We start from the raw sequence: 25,753 nt of genomic DNA on the forward strand, positions 1-25,753 counted from the left end.
GTAGCCACTAGCCACATATGGTTACTGAAGACTCAGAATGTCACCAGGCTGAATTGAGATGTGCTGTTCGTGTGAAACAAACACTAGATTTCAAAGACTTAAGTATGAAAAAGAACATAAAGTATGTCGTTGGTAATTTATGGAGTATGTGTTGAAAAATGATGTTTTCTATATATTGGACTACATATATTATTTTTTAAAAATCTTGAGTGCCTGGGTGGCTTAGTTTGTTAAGCATCTCCCTTTGGCTCAGGTCGTGATCCCCGGGTCCTGGGACTGAGTCCCCCATCAGGCTCCCTGCTCAGCAAGGAACCTGCTTCTCCTTCTGCCTGATGCTCCCCTTGCTTGTGCTCTCTCTCTCTTTGACAAATAGGTAATAAAATCTTTAAAAACAAATAAACAAACAAAATATATCTCACCTTTCTCTTTTTAAAAATGGCTACTAGAGAATTTGAAATTTACAATTGCATATGTAAATTTCATTTTCTTGTTGGACATTGTCCCAGGGTCTGTTCTTACAAAGGTAGGGCTGGTCTGCTCACCCATGACCCTGCCATGGCCCAGAAGGCAAGGGAAGCTGCAGCTGAACTTGGCTGAGCCTCTGGGGCTGTTCTATTTCTTGGGAGGCGGCATGTCCCTTTCAGCACCCTGGACAGCACCCCGGCTCCCCTCTGGGCCTGGTACTGTGTACATGTCACCGGCAAATGCTCCCCAGGAATAATACCAGCGAGGAAGGCTGGGTAGGGATTATCGATATCTCCATTCTGCAGATTAGGAAACCAACACTGGTTTATGCATTCCCTCTGTTCAGTCAGTAAAGATCTGCTGATGCCTACTCTGGAGCCCTCGACTGAGCTCACAAACACGAACCACATCAACATAAATATCACCAGTTCTGTGAGCAATGTGACAGTGAAAGTGTGTGCCAGGGCTGAGATGGGGAGATCAGGGATGGCTTCATAGATGGGCCACTTGGGCTGGATCTAGAAGGGTGAAGGGATTTGCCAGTGCGAGCAGGAGGGAGTTCTCTGTGCCTAGGCACAGAGGTGAGAGGTTAGGAGAGGTAGACAAGGGTCACATCACCCAGAGCCTTGCATTCTAGGCTAATTCTAGGATCTCCAGGAGGCTTCTGGGCAGGGCAATGGGCAGGCCAGATGGACAAAATCCTGGAGACAGGAGGCAGAGAGAATAAGGAGGATGATGAGCAGAGAGATTCAAGTACAGGAAAGAAACGACAGGTTGATTGCTATCAGCCCTAAAAGAAGGGCTAACAGCCTACAGATAAGGAAACTCAAGGCTGGTAGGGCCTGGTCACACCTGCCGCTGCTAGGCAGTGCCTGGGGGAGTGAGGACTGTGGGGCCAAGAAGCACAGAGCCTCAGCCCAGGAAAGCTCACAGATGTGAGTCTCCTGCCTCAGGAGCTTCTTCGCTGCAGCTGTGGTTGCTGCTTGAGCAGAATCAACAAGGTGAATACTAAGCTGCCTTAATCCAGATGCACATCAAGAAACCACACGAGGGGAGGGGAAAGTGCACGGCAGCTCAGCCCCAGAGAAACCCCTGGTGGCCAGTGAAGCCCAGGGCCAGGAAGAAAGGAGATAGGAATATAGGAAAGACACTGAGAAGGCACTAGGTGGTAGCTCAAAGGAAAGCCTGGCCCATGGCTGTGGGCAGGGGGTGGTGTTTGGCACTGCTGGTCCAAGGTCAAGACCAGGGCCTTTGTTTATGCCAACCGCTTCCATCACAGCACCCCAACCTCTACCTGGGCCATACACAGCCCTTCCTTGAGGAGATTCTGATTGGAATTTAAAAGAAAGTTTCATCCTCTCTGGGGGCAAAGCCAGTGACGGGAGCTAGGAAGCCTAGTTGGGGGCAGTGAGGATGCTTGCCTAAAAGAATGAAGCTGACACAGAGCAGCTATAAGGGACAGAACATCTGGAAGCACTCTCACCCTGGGTCCCAAGACCTATGGACAGCCACACATGCCCACCGCTATCTTCCCTGCAGCTTGCAACTCCTGAGTGAACAAAGTTCCCTTTTATGCAGGCTGGCTGGGATCAAAAGTCTGCCCCTCACAGCCACAGGCCCCAGTATAGTCACTTACAAGATCTATGTTTGGGAAAGTCATGTCCCCTCTCTGAGCCCTGATTTTCTTATCTGTCAAATGGGGGAGTCACGGTACCTACCTTGAAGTCTCAAATGAGGTCGTTCCTGAGAGAACCTTGTGCCCTGTGCGTGCCTGGGCTGCCGGGGGCGGGGGTGGCAGGGAGGCCTGGAAAAGCCCAGGGCCTAGAGGCACAGGTCTGAGGGCTCTGCTGCTGCTCCTCTGACCAGGCCCACAGCAGGAAAGATTCAGAGAAGACTGGGGGAGCCTGGACCTTGTGGCCAGCCCCTCCTCCAGAGGCTTTTAGCTGTGACCCCTGCCGCAGCAGCCAGTCCCTTCCCCCTTCTCCCCCCCTTCCCCCTAGGCTCCCACAGCACCTAACCCCTCCCTCTGAAGGGTCAACCATCCTGAGACTGGGTCCCTGGAGAGTGGCCCAGGAGTGCCTGTGCTGCTGAATGACCAGGCCAGCAGCCACCCCTGCGGCCCCTGCTCACAATGCTGCCTGACCATCGGAGCACCAATGCCCACCCTCTAAGACATTTCCATGTGCCAATCCTACAACTCTTCTTCCTGGGTGCCACCATCCACTCCGGTGTGAGAGGAATACACCCCAGCACAAGCCTCCCACCCCGGACCTCGGGCCCCTCCCCTCTACACCCACCCTGAGCCCTAGACCCTGAGGCTCCATGGCCATCCAGCGCCCTGCCGCGCCCCCAGCCAGGAAGCTCAGGTCCCAGGGAGCTGAGCTCTAGCTTCCTGTCCTGTCAGGGGGAGGCTGATAAAGATGGAGGCAGGCGGCTCCACTGCCCACCGAGCCTGGGCTGCAACTCCCAGCTCTGACTCTGATAGTGGCCTTGAGCAAGTCACTTCCCAATTCTGACCTCGTATTCCCACCCACAGACCTAAAACCTTCCAGTTATTCTGAGGGATCAGGGGTTGTGTGTCCGAAGCTCCTAGCACAGAGCACAGCTCGAGACCAAGTGCCAAGAGATAATAGATAAAAGCCTTTAGAAGTGTCTCCCACGCCAGGCACTCGCTCAGTGCTTTGCTCGGGTTAAGATGCCTCATCCTCTCAACAACCCTGTGAGGTGGGTACTATTACCAGCCCTATTTCACAGAAACCAAGGTCACTAAGCTCTGTCTTGGCTCCAGCCCTGGCAGTCTGGCCTGTGAGTCCCAGGGAATAGCAACCATGACCATCACAGCCAAGGGGGAAGGCCAGCTGCCAGGGGCCCCCTCCCACATTCCCAATCTGCTTACCCCAACCCAGGCCCTGACAGGAGACAGGATGTGCCCAAGGTCACCCAGGGCGTCAGGGGCAAAGACAGAGTCAGAGCCCAGGTGCCCCCTCCCAGTCAGGGTAGGCCTGACCCCATTATACAATTTGAAAAGACCCAGTGAGGTGAACCAAGGAGACAGGGGAATAAAATTGGGGTCCCAGGGCTGGGCCTTCAGCCGCGGGAAGCAAACAGCTCAGCAGCAAAATCCACAGAGTGAAGTTTATTCCCGACAAAGTTTCCCTCCCCCCTCCCCAGCCCGGGACAGGGACAGACAGCTGGGGTGATGATGGGGGGCCTCTGAGAAACAGGGAAGGGCCCTGGCCCCCCCCCAGGCCATGCCGTGTCTGGCTCCCCCAGCCTGGCTGAGTCCACTGCGCCTCCCTGCCCAGCCCTCGGGAGAGGGGAGGGGGCGCCGGCTCCTGGGTGGTTCCAAAGTGGAGTGTGAAAATAGAGAGATATATATATTTATACGCAGTGGGCAGTCCGGTGTGCACTCACACCTCTGTCTGGAAGTCACCATCAGGTGGCTCTGCGGGCTCCCAGGCGGCTGCTCGGTGCAGGCCCAGCCGTTCTCGGGGCTTGGGGGGAAGTGAGCCCAACGTCATCGACTTGAAGGTGCTCCAGCTCTGGTGTCTCCGCTGTTGGGACAGGCCGGGATGCTCCCCAGGACTGGGCTTTTCCTGTGAGAGGCAGTGGGAAGGACCCTTGGAGATGGGCCCATACCCTCTCGCTCGTCATTGGGCAGGACAAGTGGAGGAGGCCCAGAGAGGGCCAGAAAAGCCCAAAGTTTCCCAGCATCCAGGCGCCTGAGTAGAGTTCCGACCCAGATCTGCTTGGCTCCAGGGCTGGAGGAATGAGCCCTGTGCACTGAGAGGCCCCTAGGGTCATGTCTTCTGTGTTCCCATCCTCCTCGAGATCCTGCCGGAGCCCCAGCAAGGCTCCCCATGCCCAGGCAGCCCCAGAACTTTCACTTATGCCATGGGTAGGCCCTTGGTGGGGCGGGCTGAAGTTGCCCAGGAAGGGGAGGAGGGCTGGGAGGGAAGAAGCTCCTCAGAGCCCGCCTGACCCTGACTCTGACCCAGCCTGGGGACTTATACTAGACATGCTCCACTCGGCTGTCCCACCTGAGGACGCACTCCACCGCTTCTCCCTCTGCAACGGGGGCCACGGGTCCAGGTCTGACCCTGGGGGGCCCTGTGTCGGGATGGGCCCGGAGCTGTGGACAGGGAACACTCAGGAGGAGCCCTCACCTTGGCTGTGGACTGGCTGCGGTAACGGTCGAAAGTGTGGAATTTCTGGTTGAGCTCGTGGTAGAGTTCCGAGTGCCGCTTCCGGGTGTGCATCACCTTCTGGGAGCCACAGGGGGTCAGAGGAGGGGGAAGGGACTGCACCGGGCGGCACGGTGAACTAGCCCCTACCCCTGCTCCCCAGCATCCTGGCACTCCACATCTCTGCCTGCCGCTGGCCCCCTAGGACAAGGCCCCGCTCTCCCTCAACTTCTCAGCTCTGAGCTTGGGCTCGGATTGGGGGATGGTAGGAAGATGCCCACGGAAGCCATGTGCTTGGGGTCCTTGGGTCAGGCTCTGCAGTGAGACTTTGGCTCATGTTAGGAATGGACCCTCTGGGGACAGACACCATGGACAGATGCCCCCCAACACACTCACATGCACACACTCACACACACTCACACATACACATGCACCACTTACCTCAAAGTCCAGGTCTGAATATCGTAACTTCTTTCGCTGGGAGGGAGCAACAAGGAGACAGTGAAGGAGAAGAAAGTGTTTTAACGGCACGCGGGGGCTTTAGAGCAGGAGCCCTGGTACTCCACATCTGCCCTCACACCCCCCTGCCAGCCCGGGGCCCAGGAGCCAGGAGCTCTTACGGGGAGCCCTTGGGACTAGAGCAACAGGACAGAGGCCTAGGGGATGAGGAGCTGAGGTGTGACCCCACCGCAGCCTCGTACTCCCACCGCTCCTGCAAGGCCCGCACACACCCAGACCTGCAGGCAGACACACCCCAGACACCCCAGCCCAGTGTCACCGAGACATGGATTTTTACATGGGATCACAAAGCAGACCATCCTCCTCTGGGCCCCAGACTCTACCTTTCACCCCATCTTGCCCCATTCTCTGCCAGCTGCAGGCACCCCCACTCTTGGAACCTTCCACTTGCCCCGTGAACACAAGGACTCAGTATTCAGTTCTTCCTTGGACCCCGCCTTGCTGACAAACCAGGTCTTACCCCCCTGGCCTCTGCACCCCTCCAGCCCCTCGCTTGCCCAAGAGCACGTTCAAGGCCCTATGGATCTATGCAGTGTACAATGCTGTTCAAGGATGAGGCCTTAGAGTCTTAGTGTTGGCACCAGGAGGACTCATGAGAGTAGGTAAACTGTCCCGGGTTACCCTGGGGAAACTGGGGTCTGGGGAGGGGAAGGGACTTCCCCCAAGGCCCTCAGGGATGATGCTAAGACCACCAGCTAAGATTTCCTAAGTCCTGGGCCCAGCAGACATGATCATCGCTACTGGCCTCCATGACACCACGCCCTCCTGGTCTTCCCACCATCCCTGGCTTCCCCCGCATGAGGCCCTCCATGCTCAGCCCTAGACCTTCTCGTGACCTTGACCAAGCACCACCACGTGTGTGCCCTCCCCGTTCTGGCCACGTCTCTCTTTCTGGAGGCAGCAGGACATCTCTTCCTGTCCCCTGTTGCCCACAGGCACCACACACACAGCTGTGCCCAACTAAAAAAACTCCAAATTCCCCACCCTAAACCCATTCCTCCGCCTCCACTCCACTGCAGTTGTCTGCACCAGAATCCTGGACGTCATCCTTGACCCCTCAAGACACCGCCACATTTATTGCTACCTCCCACACACAGAGCCCAAAACTGGCCCCTCCTCCGTGGCCCAGCCCTGGGCAGGTGTCCACAGAACAAAACCTGCCGTGATGCCGACCGAGCTCCTCCCTGGCTCTGGTGTCGTTTTGTCTTTGTTATGCCTTCCTGTTTCTGCCATCTGCAGCAGGAGCGGGCACCAAATGTTCAAGAAACATTTTTGGGAGAGAAACTAAACTTGCAAACCTCTAGCTGCTAACTTAATTTCCTTTGTGCGGAGGATGAGGAGAGATGTCGGAGGCCAAACACGAGCAGCCTACGGTGTCTGAGCTGTGACTCCGGCCCGTCCTTATCTGTGTTTCCATCATCCCTCCGGAGTTCTAGAATGTCCTAGAGTTCTACAGTGGCTCACTGCTTGTCACCTGCTTGTTCCCAGTAATTCCCTGAGGAAGCTGGAGGGAAGGTGGGGCATCCACAGAAAACACACAGGCAGGGAGACAAAGGGGCTTTTCTCAGGAAGAGAGGCTTTTCTCAGGGGCTTTTTTCAGGAAGGGTCAAGGACCAGAGGCCTAGGGCCAGTGCCTGAGGCTGATTTCAGGGATGTTAACAGCATCAGTTTCCAATTATCTAGCACTTTCTACTTGCTCCACACAGAGACAAACGTTTATACCACTCAGTTAGTCCTCAGAACAACTCTACAAAGAGGCTGCCCTCTTTACAAATAAGGAGACTGAGGCTCAGAGAGAGATGACACTCGGGACCTCACGGCTGATTGGTAGTGCCTGGATCCAAACTCAAACCTGCCAGACTCAGCGACCTGGGCTCCCAGTCCCTGATGTGGCTTCCCTAACAACCCAACACTGCACCCCTCCAAGGAAGACCCATCCTAATTGGTCACCCCAAAGGAGGAACTGAAGCAATCAGGAAAGCATGAAAGGTGCGCCCTCCGCACACGGAGTCCCAGCCCATCTGAGTCCAGAGAAGCCAGGATTCCCTTGTACCGGTGGGAGCACACACCGAGGAAGAAAGGCATGGTGTACACACTCCCAGCCACTTGGTACAAAGGAGCCGCTTGGCAGGGGGCAGTGCCTGCTGTCCCTCCCTGGCTGCTACCTGCTACTTAGACGTCATCTGGGGCACATGGGGGCAGGCCTCCTCCAACCCACCCCACGCCCTACGGCCCCTCACCTCCAAGGAGCCCAGCTTCATGGTGGAGCCTGGCACAGTACGGGGCATGGTCCGGCTGCGCTCCCCTGGCTCAGGTATTTGGCGGGCACTGGGCGTCGGTGGGGGTGGCTGGAAGGTCATCCCGTAGGGGTTCTGTAGGGACCCATAGGCAGGGCCCAGCCCCAGGCCTGAGTGGTCCACAGACAGGAAGCTGGGGTAGCCTTCAGGGTGGGGCAGCGTCTTGGCAGCGCGCCGAGGGGTGCCCTCGGGCCGGGCCCTTGGGGGTTCTTCGCCAGCTCCGCCCCCGCTGCCGGGCTGCAGGCTCAGAGTCCGCCGGGGCAGCACCATGTAGTCCCCCTCGGAGCCCGGCTCGGGCCGCAGCCATGTGAGGTCCAGCTGCCGCAGGCCACCTTCACCACACATGTACACGGGGTTGGCCTCCTGCGGGGGCGGGGGCTCCCCCAGCCCTGGCGAGGCCGCCATGGGCACCAGGATATTCCCGGGAAGCGGTGAGAAGCTGAGGCCGCCCTCAGGACCCACGAGGCAGGACTTGGGCTCCTCATCCTCGTCCAAGGACAGGCGGGAGAGTGTGCCCGTGATGGTAGATGGGTTGCAAGTGTTGACCTCCTTGAACAGAACTGAGGGCAGGAGTGGGAGAGAGGTAAGTCCTAAGGAGGAGGGGTCCCCGATGCCCTGGCCCAGGTTGAGTGGGTTCCAAGCCCCTGAGCTTGGACTGAGTCCAAGGAGAGGAAACTGGGTCCTGGAGAGATGGCTAGGCAGGAAGCGCTCTCTCACATACCAGATGGGTTATGAAGAGGGGTCAGACCGGCCCAGGGCCCCACAGCAAGGCAGGGCAAGGGATGAAGCCAAGACCTAGCTCCCACAGGTCAGCTCCCAGTGCAAGTCCTGACCTCTGACCCCCATAGCCCCAAGACTGTCAAAATGGCCTTGCTCCTTTCCCTGCCTTGGCCTGGTAGCTCCTCCCCAGGAGCCAGAAGTGGAAAGTGGATTCTGGTACGAAGCATGGAAATGATACAACGTGACAACCACTGCATACCAACCATCCTGCTGGGCATTTGATGTCCCCTAATTCAGTTAAGGCTCCAAGAAGTAAGCCCTTTGCCCAAAGTCACACAGTAAGTGGTGTTCACAGCTTTGACTCCAACTTCAGGCTCTCTAACTAAACTCCACAACAAGACCGTTAACAGGCCCTCCCTTCCTGCCCACTCTCAGGGGCCATTCTCGGTTCTCAGGCAGACTCACCTGTCTGACAGGCCAGATCCACATCCTTTTCAAAGTCTGACTATAGGCAGAGAGGAACAGAGCAGATGGGCGGAGAGAGGATCCATGTATCAGGGTGGGGGGAGAGGGGACTCGCCCCTCCCCAGCCACCCAGAGGGGCTGCCCTTGGCACACTGCCTGACAGAGCCCAGAGGGGCCCCAGACAGGGTCTTCTCCAGCCTCACCCAACAGGTGGGAAAACTGAGAGGGGAAAAGACCTGCCCGATGCCACCAAGCTGTCAGTGACTGGGCCTGACTCAGACCGGGTCTCTGTTCCCTCCCTGTCTCTCATCCCCGGGCAGGAGGACAGGAGCGGGGAGCATCCTCAGAACCCACCCACAGCCTGCTTTGCTCGGCCTCCTCGCTCACCAGGATCTGCAGCTGCCCGTTCTTACAGGAGTCCGGGGAGTCTTCACTTTCATCCGCCCGGCACACGCCCATCTGGCACTTCACCACGTCCTGGACCTGGGGGCAGCGGGCGCCCGCTGGGCTTCAGGCCACCACAGGCCCCCTGGCCACAGTTGGCTGTGCCTCCCACCCCAGGCACCCAGGTGGGTGTGGAAGAAAAGAAGTACACCCAGGGTAGGGGAAGGTCAGAGGGGAGAAGGAGCCTCAAAGGCCCAAAGGCCAAGGTCAAGACCTCCTCAGGAAACCGACTTCCGCACCCAGCTAGGAGCGACCCCCTCCCCAAACCTTGGGGCTTGGCTCCGCCCCGTCCGCACAGGTGAGGCGGATGGGAAGGGGCGGGGAGAAGCCCAGCCCCACCTCCCGGCGCAGGAAGCAGTGCACCGCAGTGATGACGAAACCCTGCGCGGAGTTGAAGACCGCGAAGAGAGCCTGGAAGAGGACGGAGCGCCGGTCTGTCATGGCCAGGACGGCCGACATCCAGGTGAGCGCCAGCAGCGGCAGCACCACGCAGGAGCTCCAGAGCGAGGCCCTGAGAACGGCAGCAGAGGGCCCATCAGAGTGACCCTCCGGGGACGGGGTTGCTGAGTCCAGGTCCGCACTCGGCCTGGGGCCCGTAAAACGCCCAAGATTGGCAGAGGGCCAAACTCCAAGACCTCAGCCATGTCCCCAAGCAGACAGAGGCCAGGAGCCCACGGCAGAGAGACAGAGACCAGAGACAGAGCGAAGGGCTGCAGCGGGTGCCAGAGCGCGGCGGAGGAGAGGTGGGAGGGGTGGAGAAGGCGGGCTCAGCCAGAGCCAGGGCCAGCGTCCGGGCATGGAGACCGAGCAAGTGGACAAAGCTGGATGGGAGAAAAGACCGGGAGGGAGGCAAATGCAGATGCTGTTGACTTTCAGCCCCAATCTGCGCGGAATCACAGGCCTGGGATGCACCCCCAGAGATTCCAGGAGAGGCGGGAGGGGGCCGGACGCGGAGAGACAGCAGACGCAGGAGGGAGAGAGCATGAGACAGGCCGACACAGAGATCCAGCAGTCAGAGCACGGAGGACATGAGCGCACACATCTTTGGGGATGGGCCCAGGCCCGGGGCAGCAGAGCCTCTTCCCCCTCAAGGAGGCTGTGCCGGGCTCTAGGGTGGGGGTGGGGGGGGGTGCTCAGAGCCCTGGGCAGAAAGTGCATAGCTGGGGCTGGCCGGAAAAGCTGGGGTCATGACCAAACCCACACACACACACCCCACTCCTTGAGCAGGGATGGCCAAGGAAAGAGGCAGACGCGCCCTGGCATCCCTGCCCCAGAGCCAGCCCACCCTCACCAGCTAGGGCCCACGTGGGCACAGCAGGGCAAGATTGCCCTACTGGGCCAGGTGCCACGCCCAGCCTACTCTGCCTCGTGAACACCCCGGCAGGAGAGTCAGGCAGGGGTGGGAACAGCCCCGGACAAGGCAGAGAGATGGGCAGGGGGCCAAGACCTGTCCTAGGAAGAAAAGCTGGGGGCTATTCAGCCTGGCAGGGGGCGGGCACAGTGGTCTCCACAGCCCCCGGGGGCGCAGCCAAGACTCAGAAAGGGCCTAATCACAGTCATAAGAGCTACCATTGATTAACCACCAATCCTCTGCCAGGCCCTACACTGAACAATTTACATACATTAGTTCACACTGTGATCAAAACAACGCCAGTAAACAGGCATGGGGATTATTATCCCAATTTACAGATGAGGAAACTGGAGTGTGCCCAACTGGGAGAGAGAGACAGAGCTGGAATGCAGACCCAGCCTGGCCGCCTCCAAAGCCCAGACTTTTAACTGCTAGTTCTGAGAGACTGGGTCAGGGAGGCAGACGGAAGCCCGAGGGAGAGGGAGCTTTCTACCACGCACAGCTTCCCAGAGATGGTGCCAGCTGCTTCCAGAAGCCGTGAGCTTCCCTGACCCAGGAGGTGTGCAAGATAAGGCTGGACCCCCACTGGTCAGGGAAGCTCCGATGGATTTCTGGCCCTGGGTAGGAGGAGGTTGGGCCCAAGGCCCCTGTGGATTCATTCATTCATTCACTCATTCTGCTCTTAAGTGGCTCTGATTTTAGGATTCTCCGCCTCCGGGGGTTATGTTGGTGAAATAGTTCTCCGTCTGTTAGATTCTCTGTCCCCCCAACTGATTGTGAGATTCAATGCCTCTAAAATTCTAAACCTCAGATTCTGTGACAAATGATAAGACTATGATTCACTCATTCTAACATTCTTAGCTTCTGATTGTCTTACTCTAAGATTCTATCATTCTAAGGTTCTATGAGCTCAAGAATTCTAAGGGCCTAAGATTCTAAAAGCCTCTGTAGGTTGGGGGGGTGTAAGGAGGGCTCTGCAGCTGTGCCTGGATAATACATAAGCTGGGAGTGGGGGGCAGGGGTGGGAGCAAGGGGTGGGCACAGGAACCCAGCATTTTCCAAGAGGCACAGACATTCATTCCCCGTTGCCCTTTGCTGCATCAGTGCCAAGCCCTTGAGAGTGTGTGGCAGTTGGCAGGGCAGGGCAAGCTTTTCAGGGCACTGGGCTGATATCCCTCCTCCCCCCAACCATGGGCACTGCCCCCCATTTCTTTTGCCCCCGCCCGCCCCCACCCCCTCCCCCCCGGGGGGCACAACTAACATGGCGTTCCTGGCCGAGGCTGAGCTGAGCAGGGGGCTGGGGACCGCTCCACACGCTGAGCAGGGGAGGAGCAGGCTGGCCCAGGGGCACCGCTCCGACCTCGGGGGCGGCACAGACACGGGAGAGGGGGGAAGACACATGGGAAGCGGGAGGAGACGGGGCAGCATGAGCCCCAAGTGGGGTGGGAGGGGGAGGGCAGACGAGAGAGAAAGAGGTGGGTTAGGGTGGGCGAGGGGATGCAGTGGAGCACTCCAGGTGCCCACCTTGCCTGCACCCTTGATGCACCAAGGTCAGGGAGCCCCGGCTGCATCGGCAAGCCCTGAGTCTCCGAGAGGCCCGGCCTGCCCTCCCTGCACCGTTTCCCACAAGGCCAAGTCGCAGCCCCCTTACCCGGCCCTCTGCTTCTTGGACTTGTCGGAGATGCCATCACGTGCCATGAGTTTGTTGAAGACGATGATCCCAATGAGCATATTCACCTGGGGGCCCAGTGAGGGGTGGGGGGAGAGACGGGATCACCAGGTGCCCTCCTGGTAGGGAAACCCCCAGGTGGGAGCTGGAGTGCAGGGAGAAGGTAGAGCCCCTAAGGCCACACCCTTCCCGGGATGCTAACGGGGCACATACCAGGACAATGACAGCTGCAGGGCCCACAAAGGCATAGAGCAGGCCGCCCTCCAGGGAGAGCCAGCAGCTGGGGTGGAGGGAAAAGAGGGGGCGTCAGACACACCACCGCTCAGTGCCCCCTGGGCTGTCGGTGGGGCAGAGCCTCCAGCTGGGTGACAGTGAGCCTTGGGCTCCTGCTGAGCCTGTTTCCGCTCTAACAAAGACCCAGCCCTGAGCCCACCATGGTCTGACCCCTGAGCTAAACAGTTCTTAGCGATTATCCCCAATCCCAGCATATCCTTCTACAGTCAGGGATACAGAGGCTCAGAGGCAACATTTTGCCCCAGGCACAGCAGGCAGGGGCTAGGACCGCGGCCTGAGTATACCCCACGCCCAGTGTGATGCGCAAACAGGTCCACTCATCGCCCTGCTGCCCACCGCAGGAAGCCCACGTACTAGCTGGATGTACCGTATCCTTTGGTGCGGGTAAAGCCGACAGACACAGCCACCACCAGGGCCGGCAGACCTGGAGGAGCAGGGGAGGGCCACAGAGAGATGGCTGCGGGTTCTCGGCGTCCTCTCAGCCTCCCAGCCCCAACACAGCTGACCCTGAGCCCAGAGAGCAGGGCCAGGGCCAAAGCTGACCCCGTCCCGTTGCTCCTGCCCCCAAAGCCCAGCAACAGAGGCACAGGCCCTGCTCACCCCAGCCCAGGCAGAGGAAGCGCTTGCGAACGAGGCGGGTACGCATCCGTCCAATGACAGCCAGGTAGGACTGCCAGGCCTCCGTGAGCACCCAGCAGAAGGAGGAGAGGAAGAAGAAGTGCAAGAAGGCGGCAGTCATGGTGCAGACACCCTGCAGGGAGACGGGAGGGAGTGAGTGGCCCTGAGCAGCCACCAGGGCGGGAGGTGCCCGGCTTCCCACATCCACCACTGGGCGCTGCCATGGCCGCCCACCCGAGTTCCACCCCCCCCCCACAGAGCCCTGTCAGGCACCCCCGCCTCTCTGCACCCACACACAGCACGACACGGGCCTGGTGACATGCACACAGCACTCGACATCCGGGAGGCGGGCGGGCAGGCCACCCACACGCAGACAGGGCTGGCAGGGAGGGGACAGACAGGAGCCACTGCCACGTCACAGCCAGACGGGCCTGCGCCTGGTGCTTCGTAGAGCCGGTCAAGGGGGCAGAGAGGACAGCCAGCCAAGGTCACCCACAGGCAGGTGGCATGAAAAGCCCTGCTTGGGCTCCCGCAGACCCAAGGCGGCCCAATGCATGAGCACGGGAGCTCAGCTCACAGACGTGCTCCCAGAGGCACAGGGACAGTCACCCTGCAGGTACATACCCCTCTCCAATGGCCCCACGTGCACTCACACACACTCCTTCCCACTCAGTCCCTCCCCCAGCACAGGGCTTGGGTGTTCACAAACCGCTGCCACACACTGTCCCCAGCAAGCGCTCTCTGCCCTCAGCCCTTTCACTCCTCCCTCACCCTGGCACCCGTGACCTGCACCTGCCTTGCTCAGCACCCGGGACTGGCCCACGAGGATCAGGATGTTGGAAGCCAGGATGGACAGGCAGAAGTTCAGCAAGATGATGGAGCGCTCGGATTTTATGAACCTGAGAAGGCACAGCAGGCAGGGACAGAGGAGCTAGCCACCGCGCCCAAGTCAGGGCTGGCCACCCCCCACCGCCTCACCCCGCCCAGCGTCCCACCTACCTCCAGAAGGCTGCGTAGATGGCAAGGAGGGTGAGCAGCGCCATGCAGGACACGGCACAGCCGATCACGAGGGGGACTGAAGGGGAGCCTGCCAGCTCCAGGGTCTAGGGAAGATGAGTAGGTGGTCCATGAGGGCACAGGGCTGGGCAGCTGCAGGGGAGCCCGCCCCCTCCCCACACCCTGTCTGGCACCAACGGGCTCCTACACCTTCACCCACACTCACACACGGGATGGAACTCCCCGCAGCATCTATGTGTGTACGGGCAGACACAGTCACACACGCGGACATGCATTTAGGCTGGGTCACCCACGCTCTACTACATACAACCAGACATGTACATGTGTGTACACACATGAAGTTGCCCCCAGGCACATGTCATCCCTGTGAGCACCCTCCCAGTGGCACGGACTTATGTGTGAAGTTCCCCAAGTGCATCTGCTTGGACCCATGTGCAGGATCACCCAGGTCCCCGCCGACACCGCCACATATGGTTCCTGGCAACCCGGGAGCATCCCCTGCCACCCATCCAGCCCAGGCAACTCCCTCCTGCTCACCAGGTCCTTGGGCGGCTGGGCCAACACAGCAAAGGTGGACAGGTGCTGGCACTGGCAGCGAGTGTGGGCTGCTTGTGTCTCCAGCGTCTGGCAGCTCTCGGTGTCCCAGTCCCCTGAGCTGGCATCTCTGGAGTCAGGGGAGAGGTGGAGTGATACCCAGCCCAATTCTGCAGCCCCACCCCCGGAGCTAGAGGAAATCCAGGGTGAGGCCAGTGGCTGGGAGCCCCAGGATGAACCCTGGACCCCTCCAGCCAAAGACAGCCCCAGCGAACTCTCTTGCCTTCCAGGTGAGACAGCCCCCTGACAGAGAGGTGCCAGAGCTGCACCCCCGACCCCAGCAGAGCCCCCACCCAACTCACGCTCTGGAGTAGTCCCAGCTGGCGCAGTGGGGATCCGTGGTGCCCTGGGAGCAGAAGTCACGAGTGTAGCATGGGGTGGGGAGCCCCCCCAGACTACTACCCATCCTGCCACAGCAGACCCCCCACAGGCCAGAGGTTCAGCCTGCCATCGGACAGGGCTTTGGCTACCTGCGATGGGGTACCCCGAGGTTACTGTCTGGACCCCCACTCACGTTGATGATGTAGGAGAGCTCCACTGTGATTAGGGGCTCAGCTGGTGGCTGGGTGGGTGGCCGCACTGTCACTGTCATCACCCTGGATGTGACGGCTAGTGGGGGTCTGGGGACAGGTACTGAGGTCAGCTCGTGCCAATGGGGCCCAGACCCAGGCAAAAAACCCCGGAGGTGCTCTAGATCAGGGGCAGGGGGCCACCAGGGAGCCATAGCCCGGGAAAGGCCTAGAGTTCAGTGGGGCCCGGGACTTCATATGAGCTCTAGAGCTCAGTCCAACAGCCCCAGTCCCCATAAAGCCGCTGGGAGCCCCTATGTCCCTAGCCAGGCAACAGTGACCAAGGTCCAGGAGGCTTCGGAGGGAGCTCCCCGTGGCCAGCACAGGCTCAGTCCTTCTCTCACCTGCGAGTCCACAGCCATCCTTCCCCGGGGACTCACCTCGGGGGAGGCAGGATGAGGCCGAGCGTGCGGTAGAGCACAGCACCGATCACAAAGTAGGAGGACGACTCCTCGGGGTCTGCCGGCAGGAGGCGCTGGTGGGAGTGGCCGGGGCCAGGGGGCACGGTTCCTGGGCCCCTCCCCCTGCCAGGGCTGCCCGCTGGGCCAGAGGCAGCTGGCTTCCCCGGGGAGGAGAGGCTGAGCACCTCCTTGGGTAGGAAAAGGCGGTCCTCCGAGTGCCGCACCCAGTCCTTCATGCCCCTGCGGCCGCGCATGGGGAATGTGATGTCACTGGACACTGCCGAGACCGGTTCACGCTGAATGCTGATCACTGCGACCGGCACCAGAGATGGAGGGACAGAGGCGGCCGGGAGAGTCACAGGAGAAGAAACAGAAAGGGGAGAGACAGATGCCAGGAAGGCAGACGCAGACACCAAGGTTGGTACAAACACGCGGGTGGGGGACACACGCACAGAGAAACAACCGGGTCGGGGTAGGGAGAAGGGGAGAAAAGACAGGGACAGAGATACAAAGAAGGGGTTAAATGAAGGAAAGAGAGGACCCAGAGAGACAGAAAAGTAGCAAGAGCCCCGCAGAAACCATCCCTCCCCCAGAGCAGCCTGGGTTCTGCCTTCTCCAGCCCGGGCTCCCTAGCCTGCCTCCTGGTACCCAGGTTGTCTGTGACAATCAGAGAGCTCTGGAAGGCCTTGAGGGCATCGCCCACCAGGTGAATGAAGTCCTCCACGACACGCAGCAGGTGCACAGAGCCAGGGGATACCTGGAGACAGAGAATATATAAGGGTCCCAGGCAGGGGTGGGTCCTGGGTGGGGTGGGGGGAGGGGGGCTGCAAGCCCCGCCCCTCACCTGCTGAGCGTCATCCCACTTCTCCTTGTTCTCTGCGTCCACCATGAAGCTCACCACCTGGAAGAAGCGCTGGGGGCAAAAGCCACAGGAGTCAGGAGGTACCAGCCTCAGGGACAGTGGCTTCCCCTGCCACCCCAAACACACACTCTGCCATGGGGTCCCAACCCCCCACTTTAGTCTAGGGTGCCCTCCTTTCTTTTGGTGGGGCAGGGTGGCACCTGCACGTCGTCTGCCGAGGGCACATAGGTGGCCCTCTTGAAGGTGTCCGTGACGTTCCGGAGAATGTCCACGGAGAAGAGCAGGTCCCCGCTGTAGTAAGTGCGCCGGGCCAGCAGCTCCTGCAGGCTGCGCACCACCTGTGACATGCCCTCGCCCGCCAGCATGCGCTGCCCCTTGGCCAGGTGCTCCCGAAGCTGCAGGGGACAAGCAGGCTGCTGTCACCAGGGGGTCAGGAGCTGGGACCGGCCACGGGCCCATCCCACTCAGGTCCACCCACTGCTTGCATCCAAGAGGGAGAGAGAGGGGGAAAAGGTCAGAGAGAGCTGCTCAAAGGGGCTCATAGGAGACAGAGTCCAAGAAAAAGACCTAAAGATACTTGAAAAAGACAGAAATAGAAATAGCTAGAAAATGGAGGTGCTCAGATGTGCACAGAAAAGATGACAAGCATGGCACAGGGATGAGGCACCTCCCCATCTCAGAGGGGTCAGGCATGCTCCCAAGCGTAACGCACCCTCACTATCACTCTCTCTCTCAAACACGAGCTCTGAGTGCAAACACACAGGTACCAAATACAGTCAGACACATGCAACACAGAGGCCACATTCGCTATCCACATTCTTACCCCCCCAGCAGGCCCTCCTGGGCTGGGCACTGGGGACACAAAAATAAATCCAACTTTGTGCCTGCCTTTAAGGAGCCCTCAGTCTAAGGGGACACAGACACTTCGATGAACATTCACGACACCTCATGACCAGGAGGCTCGGGGGACCAGAGGAGCACAGAAGGAGGTGCCAGGAACAAGGGAAGACACTTGATGGTTGGGCCTTAAGATGTGAGTAGGAGTGTTCTGGGCAAGGAGGGGCACAACCAGGCAGAGGTACAGCCAGACAGCATATGTCTGCCAAGGCACATGGGCCAGAGCAGGAGGCAAGCTCCCTCCACCCCCAGCCTGAGCCTGGGACAGATCCTGTGCACCACCCAGCCCCACAGGGCACACTCACAGACAGGTACAGGTAGCGGTATTCGTGGGAGATGCAGCGGGCGAAGCTGGGCAGACCCCAGTATGCCACGCCTTGGGCACTGAGGAGACAGCGGCGGCTGGCAGACCCTGCAGGGGGGATAGGACGGGACACGGGGTTGGGCATGGGGGCTGGACTCCTACCCACTTCACTCCACACCCGAGCACCTAGGCTCAAACGGGCAGGGGGTGGGAGCAGCAAAAGGGGGTGAGCAGGAAGGGCAGGGGTGGGGGCTTTGGGGAGAGCCACCGCAGCCCTCACCTGAGGCGTTGGGGGGGCACTTGTTGTAAATGATCTCGCCAGCAGCTGCCTTCTTCCATGTCATCAGCATCACATACTCGTCCCTGCACATCTCGTGGAAGGCTGTGGGGGCAGTGTAGGGGCTCAGCCAGGCCCACAGGCTTGCCCCTCAGCCTCCCGGGGGGCCTGCGACCAATACCTGGACACCTCTTCTCGCTGCAAGGCTTCACCTCCTCTCCAGTGCCCTCACAGGGGTAGCCCTGTGCACCTGAGGCCTGGCACATGCGAAAGCGGCGCTGCCAGCCCGTGTCGCACGTCTTGGAGCACAGGCTCCATGCATTCCACGGCCCCCACTTGCCATCCGCGGCTGCGGGAGGAGGAGGGGCATGAGTGGCCCCAGTCGCCCCCCCGGAGGCGGGGTTGCCACCTGCCCCCGGCCCTGGCAGTGAGCACTCACCCGGGCATTCGAGGTTGCTGCACTCGCGGGTGTCTGTGAGTGCCCCTGTACACGTGGCCCAGGCTGGGCCTGCCACACTGCACTTCCGGCTGCGCTGCTGGGTCCCATTGGCACAGGAGGTGGAGCATGGGCCCCAGGGACCCCATTCTAGCCACTGGCCTTCCACTGCATGGGGAGACACAAGCAGGGGTGGCCGTTGAGCAAGGGGCGTGGCGAACAGTGGGGGCAAGGAGGAGGCAGATCCTGCTAAGCATTCCAATTTGAACCAGGCCAGACCCAGGGGAGAGGGGTGGATGCAGGGGGGCTGCAGTGAATAGGTGGTGCCTGGGCCTGGGCCTGCCTGCCTGTCACCAGCTCCAGGAACACAGGATCCCTCTGCACTCAGCACCAAGGTGGCACCTGCCCTCTCCTGGTTAGGGAAATGGGCCCCAGGGATACCTCTGGATCTCTGCCCACTCTTAAGCCCATATTTGTGTCGCCTCACAGCCAGGCTAGCCATGAGCACCAAAGGGTGACGAACAGCAAGGGTATCCCGGGACTTAGGGAAAGGGGCAGCCTTCTTTCCATGGAGTTGCAGTGTGCCAACTCCAAGTCTGGGCCGGGCCACATCACCTCCCACGCTGGCCAGTACACTTCGCCAGTCTCCCCATGCTTGGTTCAAGTTCATGGGCCCCTAGGGGCAGGGCACTGGACCTGACTGCCTCCCCTCGGTCTCCCGACCCCCACCCGGCTGGGCAGCGCCCGCCTGGCAGCCCACGGGCGCTACTGACCCGGGCAGGCAGCCATACTGCAGAGCTTAGTCTGCAGCTCGGGACCCTCGCAGGCCTTGCCGCCGTGCTGGGGGGGCACGCAGGTCCGCATCCGGCTCCGGGACCCCCGCCCGCAGCTGCGGGAGCACAGGCTCCAGGAGCCCCACTCCTCCCACACGCCGTGCACTGCAAGGAAGCACGTGGCCGGTGGCTGGGCAGCACCTTGGCCCCGCCCACTGCCCATCCGCCCACTGCCCATCCGCCCACCAATCAGGAGCTCTGGCAGCTCTGCGACAGCTCCTCATTGGCTCTACAATGGGCCCCAGGACTCCGCCCTTGGAGGAGGGGAGTCAAAGACTCAGGCTTCTAGTCCCAACTCACACAGGATACCTCCTGCGACTAGGAGACTAGGACTGACCCAGGAGAGGAGGAGCAGGGGCTCCTCCTCTCCTGGGGGCACAGGAGAGCCCAGGAAAAGTCTCCATATCCGTCCCAGCCTATCCCACCCCAGCCCTCCCGATCCCCAGACCCAAAGCAAGAATCCAACATGACAGGCCTGGGGCAAGAGTAGTGCCCCTCCCGAACCCAAGCGCATGGACACACAAAGAGACACAAACCTCTACACGGACACTGACACAGAGAGCTCACACTCTGGAACACAGCTTGGCCCCAGCCTTCCGCAAGCTCTTGCCACACCCCGGGTGCCAAGACCCCTTCCCAGATAGCCCTATTCTAAATCCCTGGCCAGGAGCTGGTCATGGCCTAGGCACCGCCGCGCTCCCTCGGGGAACAAGGAACAGGACTGGCGGAAGCGGTTCCCCACCTCCCCCTGGCGGACCACCTGTCGCAGGCAGGCGCATGCAACATTCTCAGTATTCCATGCTGGACTGAGGAGGCTCCCTGGGGACTGGGATGGGGAGTCAGAGGAGAGAGGGGATGGTCAGGCAAGGTTTCATTTAGAAAAAAAAAAAAAAGAAGAAGAAGAAGTGGCATTTGTCTTAGATCTTAAAGGGCAGGCTGAATTGTAACAGCCCAGGTGGGGATAGGATGAGAATAAGCCAATGCTGGGAGACCAGAGAGTGCAAGAGGCACTGGTATGGCCAGAGCGCAGGGAACACAGAGGGCAATGAGGGTAAAAAGATGAGCCTTGATTACCGGGACACAGGCATCAGGAGAGTGCGGGGCCCAGAACGGAGCCCACCAGTGTGGGCCCTGGTCTGATTTACCTGTGTCCCCAGTGCCCTGTGTAGGGCTGGGCATGGTGTGGGGGACAATCAAGTTTGCTGAATTAAAAAAGGAGGCGACCCACCATCTTTGGCAGATAAATCTGCCCGAGCCCCAGGCCGGACCTACCCCTGCAGGCCGAGCGGGTGGGAGGACGGGCATACCTGGGCAGGTGGCCGAATTGTTGCAGGGCCGGGTCTCCCGCAGGGGCCCGCTGCACAGGGTCCCATAGGGGGAAGACACACAGGAGCGGGTCCGCACCTGCAGACCCTGCCCACACGTCAGAGAACACACGCTCCACGGGGACCACTCCTCGGCCGCCGGGTCGCCTACGAGAGAGGGACAGCGTCGGCGGCAGGGGGCACCTCCCAAGCACTCAGCCTCCTAGGGATCCTCCTGCCCTGACCCCAGGGGACAGGCTCATAAGGAGGCCGCCCAGCCCTACCCACAGGCCTCACGTGGCAGAGATGTGACTGAGCTCTAGGACACAGACACAGACGGGCACACGCCAAGCACACATGCCACCAGACGCCACACCATCGGGCCCCCGCCGCAGAGGAAGGGAGGCGGGCCCGAGTTACCTGTCTGTGCCATGTATAGCCCAGGCTCATCTGCAGACCTTGGCCACTGGGTTTTCACCTTGGGTTCCTCTTCCGGCTCCTCACCTGGAACACGGAGAGGGTGGCAGGGGCTCAGCAAAGGGAGCTCTGTCCTGCCAGAGAGGCGCAAAGAGGGTGGCCTGGCTTGCCCTCAGCCCGAGGGTCTGGAACCGACAACAGGCGATGCAAGTCATGGCCCCTGCCCTGCCCCCCCACCATTTAACAGACAAGGCAGCTCAGAAGGCCACGCGGGACTCGCCCACAGCCTTACACCTCCTCTCGCCTCAGCTGGACTGAGGGAGACCGGAGAGGAGTGGCTGCTCACATCAACAGGCTCCAGGAGGCTTCAGGACCATGTGCTACCCACACCTAGCTCCCCCAATCCTCCTCCGGGACGCAGGGACCACCGTCTCTGTTTAAAGATGAGGACACTGAGGACCAGAGAAGGGACGTGACTTGTCTAAGAGCACACAGCTGACGGAGCCTGAGGCCCAGGTGGTTTCCCCTCGGAGTCCTCAGGCTGACAAACAGACCACCGCCACCACCCCACCCCCACCGCCACCAGTCCCTGGGACATGATTCATACCAAGCCAGGGGCTGAGTGTTAGGCTTGGATTATTCTCCCATGCGGCCCTGGACTGGGACCCGTAGGCCCAGGTCAGAATGCTGCTCCGCCAAGACCCCAGGGCCTCAGGCAGGGGCCTACAACCCCCAGTAAACCCTCCTCCCCACTTCCCCTGCAGTTGGGAGAACAGCAGGTGCTCTTGGAGGCTGCTGCCAACTCGGCCCCAGCCTCACCAGGCTCTCAGCTGACCACCCTGATTTATGTGTCTGGTCTGGGCCTTGGAAGCCGGAGGAGGGGCCGGGAGCTCCCATTCTCCAAAGCTGGCCCCTCCTGCTCAGACATGAGCTCATCTAGGCCCTCTCCCACAGGCTAGGCAGCGCGGATGGGGGCTGACACAAACACAGAGGGGCAAGACCCAGCCCCTGTAGAGGCTACTGAGCAGGAAGGAGCAGCATTTGGGATAAGACTCAGCCCAAGCTGTCACTGGACTAGAAGGTACTGCTGGCCCCAGCCCCAGACCCTCCTCTATATCCCAAAGCCAGGTCAGCACCAAGAAGGCCTGGTGTCTGAAGAAACCCAGGAGGGCTATTCTCTTCCTGCCCCCTGCTGCCCAGTCCAGGCTCTGCGTCTGAGAGAAAGCTCTATATCCAACCAGGCAGGAAGAGGGCCACATTGAGCAAACCCACTGGGCAGGGGGCCTTGAAGTGCCACTCAGCCCAGCTTCTGGTCTCATCAGCTCCGGGGCCCCTACCTCCATTTCAGCCACAAGTACCAGAACTCTATCTACACCTTCCCCAAAACTTCTCCACCAGCTCAGAAACCTGGGCCCCCAGGACAACTCTGGAGTCAGACAATCCTGGATCCCAACTGCGGCATGGCCCTGACTTGCTGTGTGACCTTGGGCAAGTGTCTTTGCCTCTCTGACTCTGTTTTCACCTCCTTAGAACAGTTCTCGGAATACCGCCTCCCTTGAAGGCTGACTTGAGGACTCCCTGAGAGGGGGCCATGAAGCCTTTAGCACCCTGCTTGGCATGGGGTGAGCACTCCAGAAGGCAGGACCCATCTGGCTTATTTTTACCATCTTCCCTCCCCTCATGACCTGCCTCTCTTCTGCACCCTCGCTTGCCACCCTTTCGGCCCCCGGGCCTCCTCCCTTCAAACAGCATCTGTGACTCCTTCCGGCCTCACTTTGCGCCCTGCCTCCAGTGGGACCACAGAGAAGGTGCCCGTGCCATGCTTGCGCACTCCCAAATTCCCTCACCCAGCCCTTCCACCACACCCGCTCAGCCAGTCCCCAGCCCGGGAGCCTTGTGACAAGCCGCCTTCTCCACGCCCACCCCCAGGCTGCTGAAGAAATCCACAGCTGTGCCAACTGGCACCAGGACAGATTCAGGGCTGCATATCCGCCCGGGCGCCTGGGGCTTCTCAGCAGCACTCCCCAGCTCCCTGCCTTCCCCTTTCCCACCTTAGCTGTGCCAGACCTTGACCTCTCTCCTTGAGCTCATCTCTGCCCCCATGCTCTCTCCAAGGAGTTCCTTTACAGAGAAAGCAGGCGCTGTGACCTAGGAACCCCTCTCCCAACCCTGGGCCCTGACTTTTTGTCCTACCCCTCCAACTCCCAAATTCCCTGCAGTCCCTCTTACAAAGGCCAGCCCCCCACCCTGGCCTGGCCCAGCATTCCCCGCTCCTACCCCATCCCACCCACCGTCCAGGAGGGCTCCACCTGTGACCCTCTGGCTCAGCATTTGGTCAGCGCGGGCTTCTCACGGCAGCCCCCAAATGGACCTCCATTCTGGGAGAGCCGCACTTCAACCCTCCTTCCTCTACTAGCCACTGTCCCCCACCCCATTCCTCCTCCCCATCCGTAAGTGTTCCACAGCTGGCACTCTGGTTTCTCACCTGCCACTCTCATGCTGGCGCAAATGTCACCTCGCCTGGTAATCCACCGCAGTCTGGCTTCTGACCACATCTTTATGCTGAAACTGTTCCTGACAAAGGCATCAGCGCCCTCCTTATTGCTCAGTCCTATGGCCGCTCTCTTCGTCCTTGACCCCATGCCAGCATGGGGCCCCATCGACTCTTCCTGCCTGGGAACACTCCCCTCTTCCCCGACTCTCCTGGTTCTCTCCTACCTGTCCGGCCTCCGTCCGTCCTAGTCTCCCTGACCGCTCTGTCTTCCTGCTGCTTCCCACATGGGGCAGCCATGCTTTGTCGGGTTTCCACTGCACCCCCCAGGTTTGACTTAGCCCCTCTGAGTGGCTGCTCCCTGGGCACCCCTGCAGCACCCCCACGCTGGGCTTCGCTCCCCTGTTGCCTCCTGCCTCCTGAACAGGTCTCCTGAGGAGGGATCCTCCAATTCAGCCCATCCAGAATCGGACCACCGTTTCTTCTCAAATATCTACCTGCTGGTTTCCCACCTTTTCACCTCGAAAGCTCCTACCTGAGATTCAAAACCCAGCTCATGCGGCCTCTCATATGTGAAGCCTTCCTCATCCCCCAGCCCTGGGCAGCGTCAGCTGAACCCTCCACTGTGGGCCCTGTCCCCATGGAGGATTTCGCCTTCCAACTATCCGAACCTCCCTGCGCCTGTGGACCCCTTTGAAGGAAGGTCATGGAAGCCGTCTCCCCGAGCACAGTGCACGCTGGCCCCGGAGCAGGCCCAGAAGCATACTAATGAACACGCTGCTCCCAGCTTCTCCCCCCAACCCCACAGGGGTCGCTGGAAATGGTCCCTTGTAAGCCTTGAGTATCAGCCCCGCCCAGCACTCCTCTGCTTAGACCAGCCCCCAACCTGACACCCATGTCCTAGTAAATACTGCAGATGCTGCCCACCCTATCACCAATCCAGCTGAGAATCCCCTCATTCAGCTCCTGCTTTGGCGTCTAGACCATCCCTCTGGGGCCAGCAAACCCGGACGCAATGAGAGAGCTGTCTGACCCGCTTGCTGTGGACCCCCACCACTGTCCAGGGTCTCCACGGCCTCTACAAACCGGGCACCAACCCTTTGCTGGCCAGCCCCAAGAAAGAACCAGAGGTGACAGTGGTGGTTTCTAGAATGCACTCGATTTGACAATCAGAACATGTCCCAGGCCCAGCTCTTGAGTCCCTCTTGTGGCCTCCTGCGCTGGACCAGAGAAGGGAGGGGACAACCCTTAGGCCACGGGGCCTACGTGGATTGCCCTCCCTTGCATCCCCACCCCACTTCCCTCCGAAGGGAAGCCAGCAATTCATGTCCCCACAGGTGAGAGGCAGTTCTAACCGGAAGGGGAGGAACACAGGTAAGACCAGAGAAGTCACTACCCAAACCGTGTTTACTCAGCCTATACCGTGGGCAGGCCCAGCCGGCTCGGGGCCCACCACTGGGGGAATCTAAGAGGCCGCTGAGCCAACAGCACAAGAAGGGGTCCAGGAGGAGGTATGAGTGCCCTCCCGGAACTCCCAAGTGTCTCATCCATGGAGCAGCACGAGCTTGGAGGATCCGGGGCTCAGATGCTCACAGTCCTGCAATCTGTGAGCTTTGTCATCCAGGAGCCCGCCCTGGGCAGGAGGGACCTACTGCCCAGAACCCACATCCCTACTCAACCCCTGATGGGCTCTTAACTGTTGTGTTTGGTTCTGAATGAGGCAACGTTTACTACACAACCCCTCCCGGCCAGTCGCTGTGCACCTGTGGACCCTCGCCTCATCTCATGCTCACGAGCGTGGGTTCTCCCATGTTATTGACCAGGACCGCGGCTCTGAGGTCCCATGCCACAGAGAGCCTGAGTGCCATTCGAACCCAGGCCCGCCTGACTCCTCTGGCAGCCACGCTCTTTCTTCTGAACCATGCTGGTTCTAACACAATGAAGTCCAACTGGGACCTCTTCAGAGATGCCTTTCTTAATTCCCAAGGGACCTCGAGTCACTTCTGTCCACCTGCTCGCTCCCCAAAGCCCTCACACTTGCTACTGTGATCCAGTCTTCACACCACCTTCTAATTGTTCCTTTGCACATCCACTCCCCACCTTCGAGCCTGATTCTCTTCTGTAGCCTCCAAAGTGATCCTCTGGGAGCCCAGCTCAAACCACCCCCACCGCTAAGGAATCTTCTGTGGCTCTGTACTGCTACCAGCGTAAACCTCGGGGCCCGGCACATGCTGGCCCCTGCTGACCTGCCCAGTCCTATTTTCCTCTCCCCACCAGGCAGCCAAGCACACTGCAAGGTCATGTGGGCCAGTGTGAAGGACACAG

At 60.1% G+C, this 25,753-nt stretch overlaps 1 protein-coding gene across 10 annotated transcripts in view; it reads right to left on the reverse strand.

Annotated features, from left to right (window-relative positions):
* Nucleotides 1-3,586: 3,586 nt before the first annotated feature.
* The window catches only part of ADGRB2 (adhesion G protein-coupled receptor B2), a 36,589-nt gene continuing 14,422 nt past the window's right edge, over nucleotides 3,587-25,753 (reverse strand). The window contains exons 3-30 of one of the 10 annotated variants that reach the window (XM_004740941.3): nucleotides 20,941-21,024; nucleotides 20,524-20,688; nucleotides 19,157-19,321; nucleotides 18,387-18,551; nucleotides 18,129-18,296; nucleotides 17,951-18,052; nucleotides 17,672-17,778; nucleotides 16,670-16,864; nucleotides 16,452-16,520; nucleotides 16,256-16,364; nucleotides 15,587-15,917; nucleotides 15,152-15,257; nucleotides 14,940-14,983; nucleotides 14,581-14,707; nucleotides 14,026-14,129; nucleotides 13,823-13,925; nucleotides 13,009-13,159; nucleotides 12,763-12,832; nucleotides 12,328-12,394; nucleotides 12,097-12,182; nucleotides 11,707-11,805; nucleotides 9,434-9,605; nucleotides 9,038-9,133; nucleotides 8,651-8,690; nucleotides 7,409-8,025; nucleotides 5,091-5,126; nucleotides 4,632-4,727; nucleotides 3,587-4,061 (exon numbers count right to left, since the gene is read on the reverse strand). In XM_004740941.3, the coding sequence (XP_004740998.2) occupies nucleotides 3,876-4,061; nucleotides 4,632-4,727; nucleotides 5,091-5,126; nucleotides 7,409-8,025; nucleotides 8,651-8,690; nucleotides 9,038-9,133; nucleotides 9,434-9,605; nucleotides 11,707-11,805; nucleotides 12,097-12,182; nucleotides 12,328-12,394; nucleotides 12,763-12,832; nucleotides 13,009-13,159; nucleotides 13,823-13,925; nucleotides 14,026-14,129; nucleotides 14,581-14,707; nucleotides 14,940-14,983; nucleotides 15,152-15,257; nucleotides 15,587-15,917; nucleotides 16,256-16,364; nucleotides 16,452-16,520; nucleotides 16,670-16,864; nucleotides 17,672-17,778; nucleotides 17,951-18,052; nucleotides 18,129-18,296; nucleotides 18,387-18,551; nucleotides 19,157-19,321; nucleotides 20,524-20,688; nucleotides 20,941-21,024 (3,860 nt within the window). In that variant the 3' untranslated portion in view covers nucleotides 3,587-3,875. Of the gene's footprint in view, nucleotides 4,062-4,631; nucleotides 4,731-5,090; nucleotides 5,127-7,408; nucleotides 8,026-8,650; nucleotides 8,691-9,037; nucleotides 9,134-9,433; nucleotides 9,606-11,706; nucleotides 11,806-12,096; nucleotides 12,183-12,327; nucleotides 12,395-12,762; nucleotides 12,833-13,008; nucleotides 13,160-13,822; nucleotides 13,926-14,025; nucleotides 14,130-14,580; nucleotides 14,708-14,939; nucleotides 14,984-15,151; nucleotides 15,258-15,586; nucleotides 15,918-16,255; nucleotides 16,365-16,451; nucleotides 16,521-16,669; nucleotides 16,865-17,671; nucleotides 17,779-17,950; nucleotides 18,053-18,128; nucleotides 18,297-18,386; nucleotides 18,552-19,156; nucleotides 19,322-20,523; nucleotides 20,689-20,940; nucleotides 21,025-25,753 lie in introns of those variants that run through there. The other 9 variants (XM_004740940.3, XM_004740945.3, XM_013046600.2 and 6 more) reach the window with 9 other exon arrangements.

Source organism: Mustela putorius, unplaced genomic scaffold (assembly GCF_011764305.1).
Source record: "Mustela putorius furo isolate JIRA1106 unplaced genomic scaffold, ASM1176430v1.1 tig00003853_pilon_pilon_pilon, whole genome shotgun sequence".
NCBI lineage: Eukaryota > Metazoa > Chordata > Mammalia > Carnivora > Mustelidae > Mustela > Mustela putorius.